Genomic DNA, 18932 nt, shown 5'->3' with positions numbered 1-18932 from the left:
ATTGTGGGGGTGGGTAGGTATGGAGAAAAGAACTCTTGAACTGCATCCTTTATGTACAACGGGTGGGGAATCTCTAGCTCCGTGACATCAGCTGGGAGGGCAGGGTTCAATTCTGCCTTGGCTGAGCACACCTGTTCCCAGCAGGAAACAGGTGATCACAGCTAAAACAGGATTTAAACCCCTGCTTGTCAGCTGGGAACAGGGGCACAGAGCCCAAGTTTTTATTTGCTTTTGTTTCTGCAGGCATTGCCTAAAAGAGACTTGTCCTGTGCACAGCTAAAAACTTAGAATCTAGGCTTCTTTCTCTCCTTCCCATTACTTGATAAGCATTTCTTTGTTTGTTACTATGTTCTGTATTTTTATTGTAAACTGTCTTGTGATCCTCAAATAAATGACAATATACATATTTAATAAATAAACAAAATACAGTGGTACCTTGGAAGTTGAACGGAATCTGTTCCGGAAACCTGTTCGACTTCCAAAATGTTTGGAAATCAAGGCATGGCTTCTGATTGGCTGCAGGAAGCTCCTGTAGCCAATCAGAAGCTGTGGAAGCCCTGTTGGATGTTCGGGTTCCAAAGAACATTTGCAAACCGGAGCACTCACTTCTGGGTTTGTGGCATTCTGGAGGCAAAACGTTCGACTCGTAAGGCATTCACGAACCAAAGTACTACATAGTGAAGTCAAACCTTGTTGTGCACCCTTAGGTGTAAATACTGAATCTAAGAGCCCATGAGTCCAGTTTGAATGGTTACTTCTTAGTAAGGCATTTCATTTCTGCTTTGTTAACAAGCGGTCAATTTGGTAGTATCTCAGCAGTTGTCCTACTTACTTTATGAATCAAAACTGGTGCTGTTTGGGCCTCTTGTAGATTGTCATTACTTTTAAAAAATGGGAGACGCATTTCAACACTGGACAACCCACAACTGGTTTCATTTGCCTAAGTCAATGCATCATAAGATCTCAAAAGCATTTTTTGTTTTTATTAACAGCAACCTGCCCAAAACCTTTCCCCCCATTCTTAAATGGTTCTCACACTCACTTCACTACACCAAACATTTCTTATTTTGCTTATCTGATTTGTTTCACTTTAAAGTTCTAGTTGGTTTTACTAGGGACTACTTACATCTCCTATCCTCTACAACCTGCAGCCTGCAGGCCATACTTGGCCTGTCAGATTTGGCATGGAAAGGTAGCTTTTCCTAAACCACACCCACCAGCCTCACAACTGACATGACATGGGGTGTCAGGTATGGGGCAGATATCTAGTGTGCTTATGCACACTTAGGAGCCATAAAGTGTCCTTCTGATTGCATGTTGGCAGTGGAAAGCAGTATTTTACTCTATCACCCAACTACCATAGAATTGCATTAACAATTCTTCTGTAGATTAAACACAAATTGTGTTTTAAAGGATAACAGATCTTCATGGGAGTAATTAAAAGATACAAAATAATCAATATATATAAAAACCATGGGTTTAATTTTTGTATAAAGCAAGGTTGGGGAACTTCTGACCAATGTCTGTGGGCTCTCTACCAACCCTAAGGATGTTCCTCAAAGGCCCTCACTAGTCCTAATTGATTGCCTCTGCCTGACTGGAATGTGTCCTTCTTCAGAGGTAATGCCACTTACTTGCCTGAATGGAGAAAGGATGAGATCTACTGTTCTACCCACTTTTTCCTCTGCCGGCCTGATAGGTTGACAAGAAAGTTGACCATACGGAAATGTGGACTCCCCTTTGCCTGAAAAATGTTTCCAACCCCTGGTATATAAGATTGCAGCCTAAGAGTTCTATTGCAGATAGCTGTATAGAGTGCTTTTCAATTCAGAGATCCAATTAATGAGAGCTATTAAAAGGTGGTAACCTAATTTGGCTTTCAGAAGATTGACAGTACCTGCCAGACAGTACTGACCAATCATAGGAAATTATTTATTTACTTCCCTAATGAGGCCTTCCGGAATCCACACAGTAAATGCTTCCTGAGAAACTTTCCCTATTAGTGCTCATTCACAATCTTTGGGCTTAAAATAGCTCAGCAACTTATTCTTGACTTAAAATACTCAGCATTAGAAATGAATTCAGTAGACTAAATTCTAGCATTAAGATCAGAAGATGAGTAAAGCTAATACAATTTTTCCAACTGCTGCAAAGTTCCAAAATAATAAAATTGGAAAGAATCACCATCTGAGGGCTAAAACTCACTCCACCAAACAAACAAACTTTGCTATCAAAGAAAACACGTCTCCATTAAAGGAGATTACAGAGCTCTACATGGGCAGCAGTTCAAGAATGCTGCAGCAGTAGTCAGGCATATTTGACTTACACTTCTCTTACTTTTCCAGGGATGCTTCTAACTTTAGAACATATCCACAGTCAATGCAAGTTTTAAAAATATCAGTTTATTCTATAAATTGCTTCACATGAAATAAAATTAGTTGTGCAAGGGACTAAATCAAATATGTATGCATTGTGCTCTCTGCAACCCTTCTATAATGTGCCTTATGTTCATTTTTGCTTTTCAGTTTGACTCACATTCATCTTGCTGCGTTTATGTTAACTGCCAGAAGCAATTCATTTAAAAAATAAATAAAACTTCAACGTTTAACTTGCTTTCAGGTGGGGTGACCTATCGTCTCTCTCATGATTTCTGTTGCATTTTTTTAAGAAATAAAAAAGTACTCTCCATTGTTTCCACTGTGATATGTGTTAGATTAGTAGTCTTCAATATTTTCAGACCTATGAGTCACTTACAATCAAACATGAAATATTGAATCCAGTTTCAGGGCTAGTTCAAACATAATGATCTCAGGCACTCTCTTCTCCCCAGTCTTTCATTTTGCAATTCAGTATTTTCAAGATTTATTAAACCAGAATTTCCATCTTCATCTGAACTGGGAAACTATAGTTTAATCTCATACTTTAAGCCATCAAACCACAGTTTAGCAGTTTGGATGCAACAAGAAAGCTTAGTTTAATAAACCCCAAGAGTATTCTGATATGATGGAGAAAGTAGAAGAGAAGGGGAGGTGGGGAAGCTGCCTATGGGTCAACAACCATTGTTGGACCAAGTGTGTGCAGAGCAACTGCAACTGCATGTTGGGCTGGGTTGCCATCAGTATGCCGATGACACCCAACTCTATCTGTTGATGGATGGCCATCCTGACTCGGCCCCAGACACACTGACCAGATGTCTGGAAGCTGTGGCTGGATGGTTACGTGGGAGCCGGTTGAAGTTAAATCCTTCGAAGACAGAGGTCCTCTGGCTGGGACGGGGCGATATGGGATTGAGGGGGCAACTCCCATCTCTTGCGGGGGTGCAATTAGTGCCAGCACCGTCCGTTAAGAGTTTGGGTGTAATCTTCGATACCTCCCTCTCTATGGAGGCGCAGATTACAGCTATAACAAAAGCGGCATTTTTTCATCTCCGCCAAGCTAAGCAGTTGGCTCCTTATCTCTCTCGCCCTGACCTAGCCACTGTGATCCACACGACGGTCACCTCCAGACTGGATTATTGTAACTCGCTCTACGTGGGGCTGCCCTTGAGACTGACCCAGAAACTCCAGCGGGTGCAGAATGCTGCGGCGAGACTCCTTATGGGGTCTTTGCTCGAGATCACATTCATCCGGTACTATACCAGCTGCACTGGCTCCCGGTGGAGTACAGGATCAGGTTTAAGGTGCTGGTTTTAACCTTTAAAGCCCTATACGGCCTAGGACCCTCGTACCTACGGGACCGCCTCTCCTGGTATGCCCCACAGAGGAACCTACGGTCTGCAAATAAAAACATCCTGAAGGTCCCAGGCCACAGAGAGGTTAGGCTGGCCTCAACTAGAGCCAGGGCTTTCTCAGCTGCGGCTCCAATCTGGTGGAACGCTCTGTCACAAGAGACTAGGGCCCTGCGGGACCTGACATCTTTCTGCAGGGCCTGCAAGACAGAGTTGTTCCACCAGGCCTTTGGTTGGGGCGCAGCCTGACTCCCTCCTCCGGCAAACTGCACAGAATTTTGCTTAACGGTTGCCATCAATTTGATTTTAATTAATTTTTATAATGAAATGTTTTTAGAATGTTGGATTATTTGATTGTTTGATTATTTGATTGTTGTTAGCCGCCCTGAGCCCGGCTTCGGCTGGGGAGGGAGGGATATAAATAAAATTTATTATTATTATTATTATTATTATTATTATTATTATTATTATTTTCCATCAAAACTGTAATACACTCTAATGCAGGGCTGGGGCATCTTTTCAGTAGAAAGGCTACATTCCATTATGGAAAACCTTTCAGAGACTGAATTCCCAATGTGTGGAAGGTGGGGCCAGGGGAAACAGTGGATGGAACAATGGCTGAAGCTCTTTCTTTTGTACAGTAGGCCACATTCTAGCCACACAAATGCCCAAGGTTTCTACACCTACACCTATATTGCCATCTTCCATTCACACAAGCAAGAACATTATCACAGTTCAAGGATACATTCCATCTGGGCAAAAGCTCTTCAGAGGCCTCAGAACAGGGCTGGTAAGAGGTGTGGCCTAGTGAAGAGGCATGAGCTGGGAGAATCCCAAGGAGCAGTGAGATAGGCCTGTACCACCGCATTTCATTCAGGCTTGAGGCTCCCAAACAGTGCTCTAAAGTAGTATTTTTATTCTTGAACTGAATACTGTCCCAATTCAAAAACGCATGAGACAACTTGGTATGTGTAGAACTCCTGAATCACATTCGTAAGAAAAAAAGCCATGCCGCAACACCAAACAAAGTATCCATCCAAACTCAGGGAAACTTCAGAAATGACACTGAATGCAGAACAAGGAACTAATTTTGGAAGAACAAATTATGTTAGACAAAGTAGAAACAGGTAACTTACAGCTGGTGCCACTATCTAAATCTTGTCCAAAGTTCTAAGGGCTTTACTGTATTTTCAATCTCAAATTGCTTGACATCCAAGGAAGATCATGCACCTGAGATTTGTCCACCCACTTTACACTCCTACATGTAGCAAATATAATGATTATGCAAATCCTGCTCATCTCAGCTGACCAAGGTATAGTTGCCACATAGTCATTACTACCAAATACTCAAGTGTTGGTATTAAGTGATCAAAGTATCATACTGGCTCAACGCATAGGCCTCTGCAAATTTTTCATTCTATTTAATATAATGCAACCAGCACACAAACATAACATTATTTGCCCCTCACAGGGAAAGCCATATGAAGTAACAGTAATTATATTTTTCTTATGTATTTCCTGATATCAAGACTGTCAGCTGTAGCCAGTCATAGGTGAAGGTCTAAGTTCAAACGTCCAACTCTTCCTCCTCTATATTGAGCTTTCCTTTCAACTGGGACAGATCCACTCAGATTGTCCTCTTATGCTGGTTATGCAGCCATGAATGTTTCCTTTAACCAGGATAAAGTCTCTGAGACTTCCTGCTTTTAGGTTTGTAAGCCAGGTGCTCAGGAAATAAGATTAAAGTTATTCATATTGCTGCAGCAATATGGCCTGGCTCAAGTGGTCCATAAGTTTTGGCATTCTTTGGCCAACCCAAACATTTGTGGTTGCAAGAACCATGCTCCTCCTGTAATGGGTGGGGTCTTGCCCAGACGTCACACAACATAGCTCAAAGTCAAAAATAAACCCAATCTCCTCTCTGGAGCTCCAAGCTTGGAGCTGCGACTGGAGGTGAATGGGAGACAGCAAACTTCCACCCTGCTCCAGTTCTGAATGGACACAGGGAAGAGGTTGGAAGCTTGTTTTGACTCTGTGCTAGCCAAGTACCCAGAGCATACAGCCAGCACACAGCAAATACATCTTGACTTCTCCACTCCACCTTAGGAGCTGGATATTTAGAAGCACGAGTGCAAATTGTGGTTGGCACCAACTTTGGTTAGCAAAATGCTGGCATAGTCATAATCACAGCTATCTCTGAAATGGCTAGAGAATGATGAATGCCTGCACAAGCAGGTAAATAAATGAGGGAGAAACATTTAAGTCCACAGGGTGCTCCCAATCTCCTATCTGTAGTTAAGGAATACAGGTTGCATTACATCTGCTGTGACGCATATTCCCACTGTTGTAAATATGCTTTCTGAATAATACCCACTTTCAAAAGATAACAAACATTTGTGACTTAATAAAATGCTGGGATTAAACAAAAGACATAAAATCACTAAATCAGGACCCGTACAATGTGAACTTCCATCCTATTTTTACAAATTTGTATTAGTATTAAACTGAAGGGTACAATCAGTGACCCATGCTCACAATTATAAAACTGTCATGATAGTGAGGGTCTCCCAAAGGAATAATAGATCCATTTTCTTGTCCACCAGCTCTCAGCTGAGCATGAATAATGCTAGTTCTCCCTAAACCTTTTACCACTTGTAGAGAGGTATACAACTTTTCTTATCTTCATGATTGGTGCTAAATTTTTAAAGAGAAAAGTTCCTTTTAAAAACAGAGTCAATTCAGGGAAAAATTCAGAAATCTTGTCAACATAAAAAAGTATTCAAGAGACTCCTGAAAGCCCAAAGTGAGGATGTTTGCTGAATCTCAGCTGGAAAAGTGTTCTTCAGACATCCAGTTTTGAGGTTAGCAATGTGTGGACCACAGTGCCCAAGTTATCCTGGTCCAGGTACAGATGTAACTGCTGTACCAGACAAAGCAGGTAAAAAGCACTTCTAGCCACCAAGGTCACTTTGGCCTAATGACAAAGACATTTCCAGGAATACCTTCCCAAGCTACATTTCCCCAAGCAACCTCATCCAGAACAGAAACGGGTCCATAGATTGCACAGCCTCTCCTAATTCAAATGCTATGTAGAGGTACAGCTGTATGTCATCAGCAAACCGATGGCACTTTGCTCCAAAACTCCTAATGACCACTCCCAGTGGCTTCATATAGATCAGGCACAGGTAAACTCTGGCCCTCCAGATGTTTGGGACTATAGTTCTCATCATCCCTGACCACTGGTCCTGTTAGCTCGGAATGATGGGAATTGTAGTCCCAAAACATCTGGAGGGCTGGAGTTTGCCTATGCCTGTTAAATAGCACTGGAAACAAAACAATACCCTACAGAACCACCTAGCACAGGTGCCAGGAAGTCAAAGAGTACTCCCCCGATGCCATTTTGGGACTCCAATACCCATCCCGCATAGTTGATATAGGAAGATACCATGGTCAGTGGTATCAAAATTTGCTGAGAAAGTAATTGTAACAGGGATGCACTCTTCCTGTCCTGATACAGGTCATCCATTAGGGCAATGAAAGCAGATTCAGCACTGAAACCAGGCCTAACCCCAGATTAAAGTGGAACACTTGAAATTGCTCTGCCACCACCCTCTCTACCATGTTCTTTAAGAATGGGGCATTGGTAAATGGCTGGTAATTCTTACACACCATTGGGCCCAGGGTGGGTTTTTAAAGGTGCAGTCACATCACCAACTCTTTAAGAGCAGCTAGCACTTCCTCATCCACCCAGTAACAACCAGCTGGCTTTAGCCAGCCAGAAAGGGCAGGGGTCCAGAGGGCATGTAGTCAGACGCCTTGGGGCAAGTATCTTGTGAACATCATCAATTCACATCATAAGGAAATAACAAACGTCACATTGGATGCCTCAACTGGATTTGCTTTAACAGCAGCATCCACGTCACTACAAAGTCACGTCTCTCTCAATCAGTTATGGAAAACTATTTTAAAATCCTGGGAGCCGCTATCATATTTTTAGGAGCCTGTGTGACCATATGCATGAAGTTTTTTTCAATCCTGCTCTTGGCTTTTTGCTGCTTCCCTTCTCTTTCTACCTTCTGTACACCAGCAAATTCTGGAAACAGAATGTGTAAAATACACAGTATGCTTCTTTTTGCAACACCATGTGTTATCAAGAAAATTGGCAGAAAATATTTTGACTTTTTCCATAGGAAAAACAAAAAAAGAAGACAAAAATATGAAAGCAATACAAAAAGCCTGTCATGAGGCTGGTATCAACATGCACTTTAACTCTTGGAATTAATAGCCAATGGCATTGCTTTGGAGAGGGGGGATTTAATATTATCAAGACTATTAAACCACAAGTACTATGTACCCTCATCTGTGGTAGTCAGGAATTCATGGCCTCCATGACAACTATGGGCCTATCTACATGCACACACTGCTGGTCGGAGGCTTTGAGATAACTGTCCATAACAAAGGAGTTCACTACCTCTTGTAGATTCACAGGGTTTCATACCCTCTGTAAAACTATCAGGATGGTCTGCTCATGGAGACTGATGGACCCAAATTAATTTCTGACTGCTCTTGGGTAGTTTCTAGCTAACATGACTGGCTATCATGTCAGAGGTATGGAATGGGGAAATGACCTGAGCAACTGACATGATCACTCACAAAATTTTACTTTTCCACTGCAACTCATCAGTACAGTGTCATCCAGAAGATGCTCCAAGTGGTGAAGAGCGTGTCAAATCCGAGTCCTCAAAGAAGAACCCTTGGTAGCCCCTCAGTGGCCTACTGTGACAAATTTGCAGAACACTTTGCAGATGACACCTGCTCTTTACATCTGCACATCTTCAGGAACAGAAACTATGGATGTATCCACAGTATCTGTTTTCCAGTTGATGAATATATTTGAGTTGCTTCTGCCTGAGCATGTGGACAGGCTGCGTGGAGGTTTGAGACTGACTACATGCCCTCTTGACCAAAAGGAACCATCTAAATGGCTGGCAGTGGTAGTGAATGCTTATTTAAGAGAGAGAGCGATGCCATCAGTTCTGCCACTGCTGAAAAAAAAACATTTCTTTGATCCTACATCTTTGGATAATTACCAGCCTACCTACCATTCTTGGGCAAGGTGTACAAGTGTTACAAATCTACAGACATTTTTTGGAAAAGACTGGTTCCCACAATCCTTTTCAATCTGCCTTGGTAGTTTTGCTGGATGATCTATGTCAGAAGCTAAATGGGGGCAGTGCATCTCTCTTGGATCTGCTGGACCTCTCAATGGCTTTTGAGACTACCAACGATTATATCCTTTGGGTCAGGATAGGGCTTGGAAGCAGTTTCGCAAAGATTCAAGGTCTTATTGGTAGGGCAGGTCCTAGAAAACAGTGTTGAGATTTCTGCACGCCCTCTTGGCCTTTGGCTTCTAGGATGCCCCAGCATTATATTTTGTCCTTATGCTGTTCAACATTTACATGAAAATGAAACAGCTGGAGAGACTTTAGGGATTTGGACTAGATGTTGCCAATATACAGATGAACCCTAGTACTATCTCTCCTTTTCATCAAATGCCAGGGTGGCTGCAGAAGGTGTTGAACATTGCTTGAGAAGTTATGGATCAGATGTGAGTACATAAATTGAAGCTAAGCCTGGCAAAGACAGGGTGCTGCTAATTAACAGGGAAGCTATTCCAAGCCTCGGGGTACCACCTAGTCTGAACAGAACCTCTACTCCAGGTTCGTATCCTGGGGGTTCTCCTTGACCTAAATTTGCTCTAGGATACTTAGGTTACTATTGTGACCAGGAATGCTGTTGCAAAGCTTGGGGATTGGGTAAATGCATCAGCAATGCATTTTCCTGGAAAAAAAGCAGGTCTGGCCACTGTTGTACATGCTTTGGTTACTTCTAGGTTGAATTTACTGTAACATGCTCTACGCTGGGTTTCATTTAAAAAGTGTTGGGAAACTTCAGCTAGTGCAAAATGCAGCAGCCAGAATGCTGGCTGAAACCTGCTTCATGGAAGATATAACCCTGGTGTTAACAGTTGCAACTGGCTTACAACTGCAAAGCTTTACAATTTCAGGTGCTGGTGATTACCTATAAAGTCCTAAATGGTCAGAACAGTTGAGGATTGCATCCTTTCTCATAAATCCTTTCACCTTTCATAATGGTAAATAGAGGACTAGCTTCATATTCCTTTGCCTTCAGAGGCATCGTTGGTAAGGACACAGGACAGGCCTTCTCAATAGAAGTATCAAGTGTCTATGATTGCAGAATGCCCTTTTAACTGTGCTGTCTGCTGCTACAGTTAGTTTACTGCTGCTCAACTCTCAGTTATTGTGATATTACTGCTGTTTTATCAGAGGTGTTTTTTCAATTATATTGTAAACTACTGTGAAGCCTCTTGGAGCCAAGAGGCAAATTATAAATCTTCTAAAATAAATATAGGTGATGCTGCTACTGTAGCAACAGTACTCCACGCTAGTTTAAAAAAGTCCACAATGTTTCTTTCACAGCCTGTGGCAGTGATTACACTATACTTTTCAGGCTAGGCCTTGCCCTCCAGTCACTTTCACACTCTACGGTGTATTTAGGAACGGAAGAACACTTGACATCCACCCATTGTACATTCAGTTTGACAGTTAGTGGCAAATATTTGGATTCATCTACAACTATATCAATTATGTTACAGCACTATTTCATATGAACACTTAGGCAGCAACAGAATTTCTGGTCGGGTGTTCATTTCCCAATTGACCATGGATGTGAAATATTGGAGACATGCTGCTAGTTTATGGAACTTGTAGGTAATATAACTCCAACATACAAGGAGTGTACACCATACTGCAATTTACTGTTAAATGGATAATGTATGCTAAGGTCCTATAAACGTGGGAGAGCTGTCATCTTGTATTCAAGAGAGATCAGCAGAAACTAATTTTGTGGAGAATAAAGGTCGAGAGGTTCACTGTGATGAACAAGCCAGTCCTATACAAAATCAGGAAATGCACCCCATAGAGATACAGGATTAGTCAGGAAGCTATGAAAGGTACATAAGGAAGCAAACAAACCTGCCCATATCTTCTCCCGCTACCCAGTTACTAGATAGTGGTTCCCCACTCTCTACCAGTATGCACAAAGTGGGAGAGTGTGTGTGTCAGAAAGAGAAAGAAACACAACTGTGGGCACCAACAAGGGGAGAACGGGGATGTTCCCAGCGCACAGTTAACTCGCAATTCCTGTTGGAAGATTCCTTCACACACACACCCCTCCAGCTAAAAAGCAGAGGAAGGAAAGAGCTTTAAAAAAGAAGAAGAGGAGGATGAGGATTGTGTGCTTTACACACGACAAGTTTTACTTTCAGTTAAAGAAACCGGGAAGAGGTAGGCGTGGGGGGGGGGATGGAGAAAAGGGGAAAGGAAAACTCCTGGGGTCCACCCACCTCAAGGTGGCCTGAGCCCAGAGAGAGAGAGAGAGAGAGAGAGAGAGAGAGAGAGAGAGAGAAGCGGCTCCAGCAGCAAAGGAGATTATGACACTAGGAGGCAGAGTGTGCCTCGCCGAGGAAGGGGGCCTGGAGGGGGGCGGCTCCACCTCCGCGGCCAGGAGGCCCCAGGCTGGAAGGGATTGCGGGGGGGGGGGGGAGAGGAAAGGGCGGCAAGGAAGGAAGAAGAGCTTTTCCGGGCCGTGAGGAGAGAAGCGAGGAACGAAGGAAGGAGGGAGCCTCGGGGGCCGCCGCCGCCGCCACTTTCTCTCTTTTACCTGCTGCAGGTCTGTGAGGAAAATCTCCCTCTCGGCCGCGTTGGACGCCATTGCTGCGCGCTGGCTCTGGACTCCGCACCTGGGCGCCGCCGCCGGTGGGAAGAAGGCGGGTCTGGGCCGAGGGGGGCGCTCGCTCGCTCGCTCGCGACTCAGGCGGCGGCGGCGGCGGCAGGGGCGGAGGCGAGGGTTGAGGGGGGGGCGTCAACCCCCTCTCCTCACATTCCCATGAGGGGACGGGGAGGGACGGGGACAGGGGGTGGGTGTCTTTTCGCGTCGGGACGGGCGTCTCGCGCTCGCTCCCGCCCGTGCGCGCGCCGCCCTCCCGTTCCCGACCCTCCCACACACCCCTCCAGTGGGTGGTGGTGGTGGTGGTTCCTCCTCTTCCTTCCTCCTCCTCCTCCTCCTCCGCCGCCGCTCCTCCTCGACGTCGTCGCCGTCGCACCCTTTGGCTGTCACCCTGTCGTAAAAAGCGGCGCTGCTTGGCGGCCCTTCGGAGCACGTGACTAAGCCCGGGAGTAGGGGCGGGGCGCGTTCTGAGAGAGGAGCGGAAGAGGAGTTCTCGCCTGGAAGGGGAGGGGGGCGCGGCGCTCGCGCTCTCTCGCTCTGTTTCCCACGCAAGGGAGGCAGTCGCACGCTTCTCCCTCCCTGCCCTCGGGGAGCCCGTTTCCACCCCGGCACGGCAAACTCCGCTCCGACCTCACTGCTCGCTGCACATGCTCTCCGACCGAGTTCAAAAAAGCAACAGTGCCCGATTTACGTATAAGCTAAACAAGCTGTAGCATACGGCCCCACTCACTTGGGGACCCCCAAGAAATTTAAAGGAAAAACAACAACACTGGGTGTACATTTCCAAAATATAAGATAAAAAAACAAATAAAACCAACGTACAGCAACAGTGTTTTGTGTTGTGCAGGATCCTATGATGTAAGTAATGCCCCCCCCCCAGCCTGCTCCCAAAAATATCATTGGTTTGCTCATATATATATATATATATATATGAGCTCCCTTTGCTCGGTCTCTACTCCTGCCAACCTAGCAGTTTGAAAGCACGTCAGAGTGCAAGTAGATAAATAGGTACCTCTCCAGCGGGAAGGTAAACAGCGTTTCTGTGCGCTGCTCTGGTTCGCCAGAAGTGGCTTAGTCATGCTGGCCACATGACCCGGAAACTGTATGCCAGCTCCTTTGGCCAATAAAGAGAAGTGAGCGCTGCAACCCCAGAGTCAGTCACGACTGGACCTAATGGTCAGGGGTCCACCTATTATGTCCCTAAATTACCATATAGCATATATTCAGCACAAAAAAACAGCAACAGTTTGTTGTTGACAAAGGACAGCTGGACATATAAAAGGCCCCATTACCTTCAGTAGCTTAGGGCCTCATCAAACCTAAATCCAGCCCTGCTCTTATCCCATGGGTCTTTGCGGGGGAAAGAAGCTTTCGGAAATTATACGGCGTCTACATCGCCATTATCCACATGCTAAGTCTTTATCCACGGGCTAAACTCTAGAATAGACAGGACCTACATTTGCACAAGCCATACTTATTTTTCTTGTTCATCTATATGATAATATAATGAGGTTATCTTGGTTGAGTTTAATTATGCAACTAATATAAAAGCAGGAAATAGGTACAGTAATAGCACAATTCATTAAAAAAAATCAGAAAAAAATGTAACCTAAATTTAAGTTTAAAAACTTTACAATGCTCAGAAATTTTTAAAAATGTACTGTCTCTGCTCTTCCAGTAAAGGATAAATGTAGCATAAAATTTATCAAAACATTTCCTCTTCAAGGTAATAGGTCATTTTCATCATTCTGGCAATATCCCAGTTCTTAAGAAACCATTATCCCGTATTTGGCTGCTGATATGCTTTCAGTGTTGAGCAATTATAAATTTAGTCACAATCCATACGTAACAACCAGTTCATGATTCTCCTTTTGGCACAAAATTCCAGATGACAAAACCTTTTCCCAGAAGAACAAAGCAATGACTAAATCCACCACAATTTTCAATTTTTGCTATTTTGCTGTTGCTGCTCACCTTCGTGAATTGAAAAGCACTATTACAGCCATAGCAATGTTGTTCACATAAAACTTCGCTTTCCCCCTGTTTGCCAATGCCCTGGATGATGAAACAGTTTTGTAATTGCTTCGCCTCAGTGGCTCATTGAAAAAGGTGGAAAGGGTTACCTTTTCACATCTGTTGACATCAGAAATATATACCTTTATATTTGGATAACTTTTAAATAATAACTGGTTTTTTAAAAAGCAAAACCTTCACACCCTGTCAACTGGTTTCTCAGGCTGAATAAATTATATATATTACAGGGTGGGGAATATACGCTTGTCCAGATGTTGTTGTACTCTCAATTCCCATCAGACTTGGCCAGCATGGCCAATGGTCAGAGCTGATATTAGACCTGCAATGTCTGGGAGCCACAAGTTCTTTACCCCTGCTTAATCAAAATTAATTCATTTTTATTTCAACAGCCTTGATTAGTTTACAGCACAGAATAAACCCAAACTGAGCTTAGGCTATAAGCCAGGAGAAACCAAATGTGTCCTCCAGATGTTGTTGAACTACAGTTCCTATGTAGTTACATATTAAAGTCAACCAAGATAACCTTGTTATATTATCACTATATTACTGTTATGCACCATATTTAAATTTAAGGCTGAGATCTGCATTTAGCAACCTAGTGTTTGTTGAACTTCTTAAGTAATATGAATATTAAGATAGCAAAGAACCCATCTGAATAATTAGGAGGAAGCCTCTGACTCAAGTAAACGATAAATAAGTTATATTTAAAGGCATTAGAATCCACATTTAAAATAAACAAATCTTCAGGTCCAGATGGCATCCACCTGAACAAATGGCAAATCCACCCACTATTAGAGAACTCAGATGTGAAACTAACTGATCTCCGAACAAAAATATGGAACACCCCTATGATTGGCCTTTCTGCCCAATGACAGGAGAGTGACCGATGTAGTACCATTTAAATAAAAATAAGGATCCAGGGGCTTGAAATGCTGGCTATGGGAGTTGAAATCCAACAATCAACATCTGAATGCCCTACTGAACTCAGTTTCTAGTAAAGCAGCATTGGATTTGGCTGGACAATAAAATATTTTTTAATGGAAATAATAGGTTTAGTCTGTTTCCAGAGATGATGGATGCCAAAATTATGGGTTGTGTGCAATGGTTGCGTGAGCAAAAGGCAACCAATCTTTATCTGCTGGCACATGACCTCTCTTCCATTACAGTGGTACCTTGGATTACATACTTTTCAGGTTACAGACTCTGCTAACCCAGAAATAGTGCCTCAGGTTAAGAACTTTGCTTCAGGATGAGAACAAAAATTGTGCTTCGGTGGCGCGGCGGCAGCAGGGGGCCCCATTAGCTAAAGTGGTGCTTCAGGTTAAGAACAGTTTCAGGTTAAGAACAGACCTCCAGGACAAATTAAGTACTTAACCCGAGGTACCACTGTATTATTATTATTATTATTATTATTATTATTATTATTACTGTAACTTCACCAGTTTCAGTGGGCTTCTCTTGGCCATTTGGCTTGATGCTACTGAATCCTTTTCAAGCATGGGGCTAACATGTTAGAGGGATGTGGGTGGCGCTGTGGGTTAAACCACAGAGCCTAGGACTTGCCGATCAGAAGGTTGGCGGTTCGAATCCCCGCGACAGGGTGAGCTCCCATTGCTCGGTCCCTGCTCCTGCCAACCTAGCAGTTCGAAAGCACCTCAAAGTGCAAGTAGATAAATAGGTACCGCTCCGGCGGGAAGGTAAATGGCGTTTCCGTGCGCTGCTCTGGTTCGCCAGAAGTGGCTTAGTCATGCTGGCCACATGACCTGGAAGCTGTACGCCGGCTCCCTCGGTCAATAAAGCGAGATGAGCGCCACAACCCCAGAGTCGGTCACAACTGGACCTAATGGTCAGGGGTCCCTTTACCTTTTTAACATGTTAGAAATCCTAACTGCTAGCGAAAAGATCCACCGCCCTCCCACACTGGATATTTGCTAGAATGGGAAATAACACAGAGAAAAGAAGTGTTATTTCAACAGAATAATTCTTAAAAAGAGGGGAAAACAACATGTTATCTAGTGAAGAAGAACATTGAACTTTACCTTTAGATAAATTAAGTGTTTATTCCTTCTTGAGGTACCTTGATTCCAGAGGTTCCATTCTGCAGCCTTCACTCCCATGGTTGTCTTTAGAAGCTGACGGTGCTGTAGAAATTGAGTTGAAAACCAGTCAGCTGGAGCATGCTCACTAAGTATGGAAAACAGGGTGGAGGATGTTGACTCAACACCATATCCCCCCCCAATCTTTTTTGTTTTAAAAAAATCTTCTTAATTTAACTTCATTGAAGGATAGTCTGAGGCAAAGGTTGATATGGAAAGATTTTAAAAGAAGGCCACTTTCTGCAAAGATCTGAGTTTTTACTAACTTTCCACAAGCAACGTGGTTGTGGCATTCAAACTCTTAACGCATTTTGGAAGTGGTTATATTTAGGTGGGAAACATGGAAAAGGCATAGCTAAATGCTTTTTAAAAGATGGAAAAATTAGGTGCTGTCATGTATAAACACACACACACAAACACACTCAGTTCCTGAAGAAGCAGGTTTTAATAAGGGATTTGAAATCAACGTCTTCAGCTCTCCTGGGAGCTCTTTCAAAATCAAGAGAGCTATTCTGTGTCGAAAGTGTTTTCAGACGAAGGCAGTGGGCAAATTTCTGGCAGGGCTGAGCCACTGGAAATTTGGCACTCTCATCAGTTCGACCAGGAAGCTCTGATAGGTTTGGAACGCAAGAGGGAAACTTGTTTTGGTGAGGCAGAAGGGGATGGCACAGCAACTGCAGAAACCTAAGCACTCTGCTTGCAAAAGAAAGTGTGTTTTGAGTTATGGGCAATAAACACAGCATTGGCTTCAGATTTTGTGCTAAGCACTTTTAGCTTATTGGTTTTATTTTGGGACATAATTTATTCTGTTGCACTATGTTGTTTAGACAAGCGGTAACCTGCAATAATAATAACAATAAGCAGTGGGCAATAAGAAGGGGGGGGGTTTGCCATTCTCCCCCCCCCCCCCCGCTAATTGTCTCAGTGGCAGGCGAATTCTACTCAGCCTCCTTCAATATACCACATCATCACAGGACTAGCTTCAGACCAAGCATCTCCAAGGGGTGTGCTGTGTTCAAGTTCACCCACACAATTGTTTTGGCCAGAGAAGGACTGATGCTGCTCTGTTCTGCTCTGTGCTCAAAGATGATCACAGTGGGTGCAAGGGTTTTCTTTTTCTGAGCTAGGGATGGAGAATTCTGTTAGTTTCAGTTCTCTTAAGTTCCTCATTTTTCCATTCTTGAATTCAGTTCTCCACATTTCGGCATCCATTTCTGATTCTCATGAAAATCCTCCAGCTTTTTTCACCGGTGCAATTTTCTCCTAATAAGCATATTTTTAATGCGGTTTTGACTAATGTACACATTTTTGCAAGCCGTTTTCCCCAATACAATGCCCTTTTCATGTTTTTCCCCATTAGTATATGTTTTTTATGTCCATTATCAGATGTTTGAACTCTGCCTCAGAAGGTGTACTCCATCCATTCCTTGGACAGACCAACCAGAATTCCTTTAATGGTTCTGGAGATATCCACTGCCAATCCTTATTGAGGTACAGAGGACTGTGGTCTTCTCCCTCAGTATATTCTTATTCAAGTATTTTATTTGTTTGGTCAATTTATTCATGGCCTATATCCCAACCAAAACTGTGTTTTACAACACAGGTGTATATCTACCCAAGGCATGTGGAGTGAGATGTACTATTATACAGTGATACCTCGGGTTACAGACGCTTCAGGTTACAGACTCCGCTAACCCAAAAATAGTACCTCGGGTTAAGAACTTTGCTTCAGGATGAGAACAGAAATTGTGCGGTGGCGGCGCGGTGGCAGCAGGAGGCCCCATTAGCTAAAGTGGTGCTTCAGGTTAAGAACAGTTTCAGGTTAAGAACGGACCTCCAGAACAAATTAAGTTCTTAACCCGAGGTAGCACTGTAATGTACCCAAACCAGAACAGAGTTAGCTAAAACAGTAAACATATATTTGTGGGAAGTAATAGTCACTTTAAACAGAATTCTTAAAATTGTCTGCAGGATGTGAACTGGCTGCTAATCTATTATGGGGCCAAACTCAAGGATTGGTATTAGGCTTGAGAGGCTGCCTTATCTGTTATATACCCAGTGGGTCACTAAGTTCTGCAGAAGTCTCTTAAAATATCTGAGGCCTGCTGCACAGTAATTCAGAGCAGGACTTTCAGTGAGGCTGCCACTTTTCTGTGGAACAGAATTCCTAGCGGTGCCCGCTATTTGTACTCTCTGAAAACAACGGAAGACATTTTCGTTTCGACAAGCTTTTCCAGCTGGGTGGAAAGGTTTATGCTTTAGAAGCTTTTTGTATGTTGTTTTTAAACATGTATTTAGTTGTTGTTTCTTTGGTATTGTTTTATCTTAGTTATGTTTTGTTGTTTTTATGGATATGTTTGGAAGCTGCCTTAAGTCTTCTGTGACAGGTGATTCATTAAATTAAAATGAGTTTCTAATAACCTAATCTAACCTGGATGACTATCCTCCTTAAGAGTTCTCCATTAAGCTATTTCCTTGTTCTTTGATTTCCCCTCCCATTTCTCATTCCCTCTCTCTGATTCTTCATCTCTCCTCCATTTTTCATCTCTCCAACTTTCATTCCCAACAGACATGGTCACCTGTCTGTCAATCATGTGCAAGACTCTATCACACTCCTCTAGTCCCCAACATTCTTCCACTGAGTCTTCTTTTAACACTTTGATACTTTTCTGGATCAGAGAGCAAAGGCCCATCTACCTCAGTGAGCCAATCAGATGCACACAAGGCAGGAAGTTAGTAGCCCACTCTTGTTATGTGCCTTCTAGCAGTTGGAATTCAGTGGTAGAAGAACCGGAAAAACCACTTCTGGAAAAACTGGAAGAAACCACTTCTGGAATCTGCTAGTGATTGAGGCAGACATGGATTTTGGACTTCTGCACTGTACATGGTTTTTGCACTCAATAAAACCTGTAAAAGACAGGTCGGAGTCCTAGGTGTTATCTTCGTGAGCAACCACACACATTCCTCACACCCATAAACCTAGCATGATGTGCCCAGACTGGATAACACTTTGTGGGTTGTGTCCACTGTTGGCTCTTCCTTACTTTAAAGTGCACCCACTCACAAATGTTGGGGTACCTGATTTTCACCTCTCCACCCCATCCCACCCCCAGCTCCCGGGGATTGGGAGATGCTCTACAGTAGAATGAGATATGACATGGAGGGCTGCAGTAGGCAGGGGAGGAGCTGCAAAAAACTGACTGCCTCTGAAGCTGGAGCTTCTGAGCAACCGGAGACCCAGCAAACTCTCATTCTTCTAGCTGGGG

The 18932-nt window shown here is 43.4% G+C and overlaps 1 protein-coding gene across 4 annotated transcripts in view; it reads right to left on the bottom strand.

The window, feature by feature from the left end:
- The window catches only part of PKN2 (protein kinase N2), a 52782-nt gene extending 37150 nt beyond the window's left edge, over positions 1-15632 (bottom strand). For 2 of the 4 annotated variants that reach the window (XM_081865784.1, XM_081865786.1), the window contains exon 1: positions 15610-15632. Coding sequence is in view for 2 of the 4 variants with exons in the window: in XM_081865785.1 (XP_081721911.1) it covers positions 11471-11521 (51 nt within the window). In the remaining 2 variants the exon portion in view is untranslated. Of the gene's footprint in view, positions 1-11470; positions 11869-15609 lie in introns of those variants that run through there. The other 2 variants (XM_081865785.1, XM_081865787.1) reach the window with 2 other exon arrangements.
- Positions 15633-18932: the final 3300 nt, after the last annotated feature.

This window comes from Podarcis erhardii, assembly GCF_964252035.2.
Source record: "Podarcis erhardii genome assembly, chromosome: 6".
Taxonomy (NCBI): Eukaryota; Metazoa; Chordata; class Lepidosauria; order Squamata; family Lacertidae; genus Podarcis; species Podarcis erhardii.
Note: the sequence above shows the minus strand (reverse complement) of the source record. Positions and strands in the feature narration are given on the sequence as shown.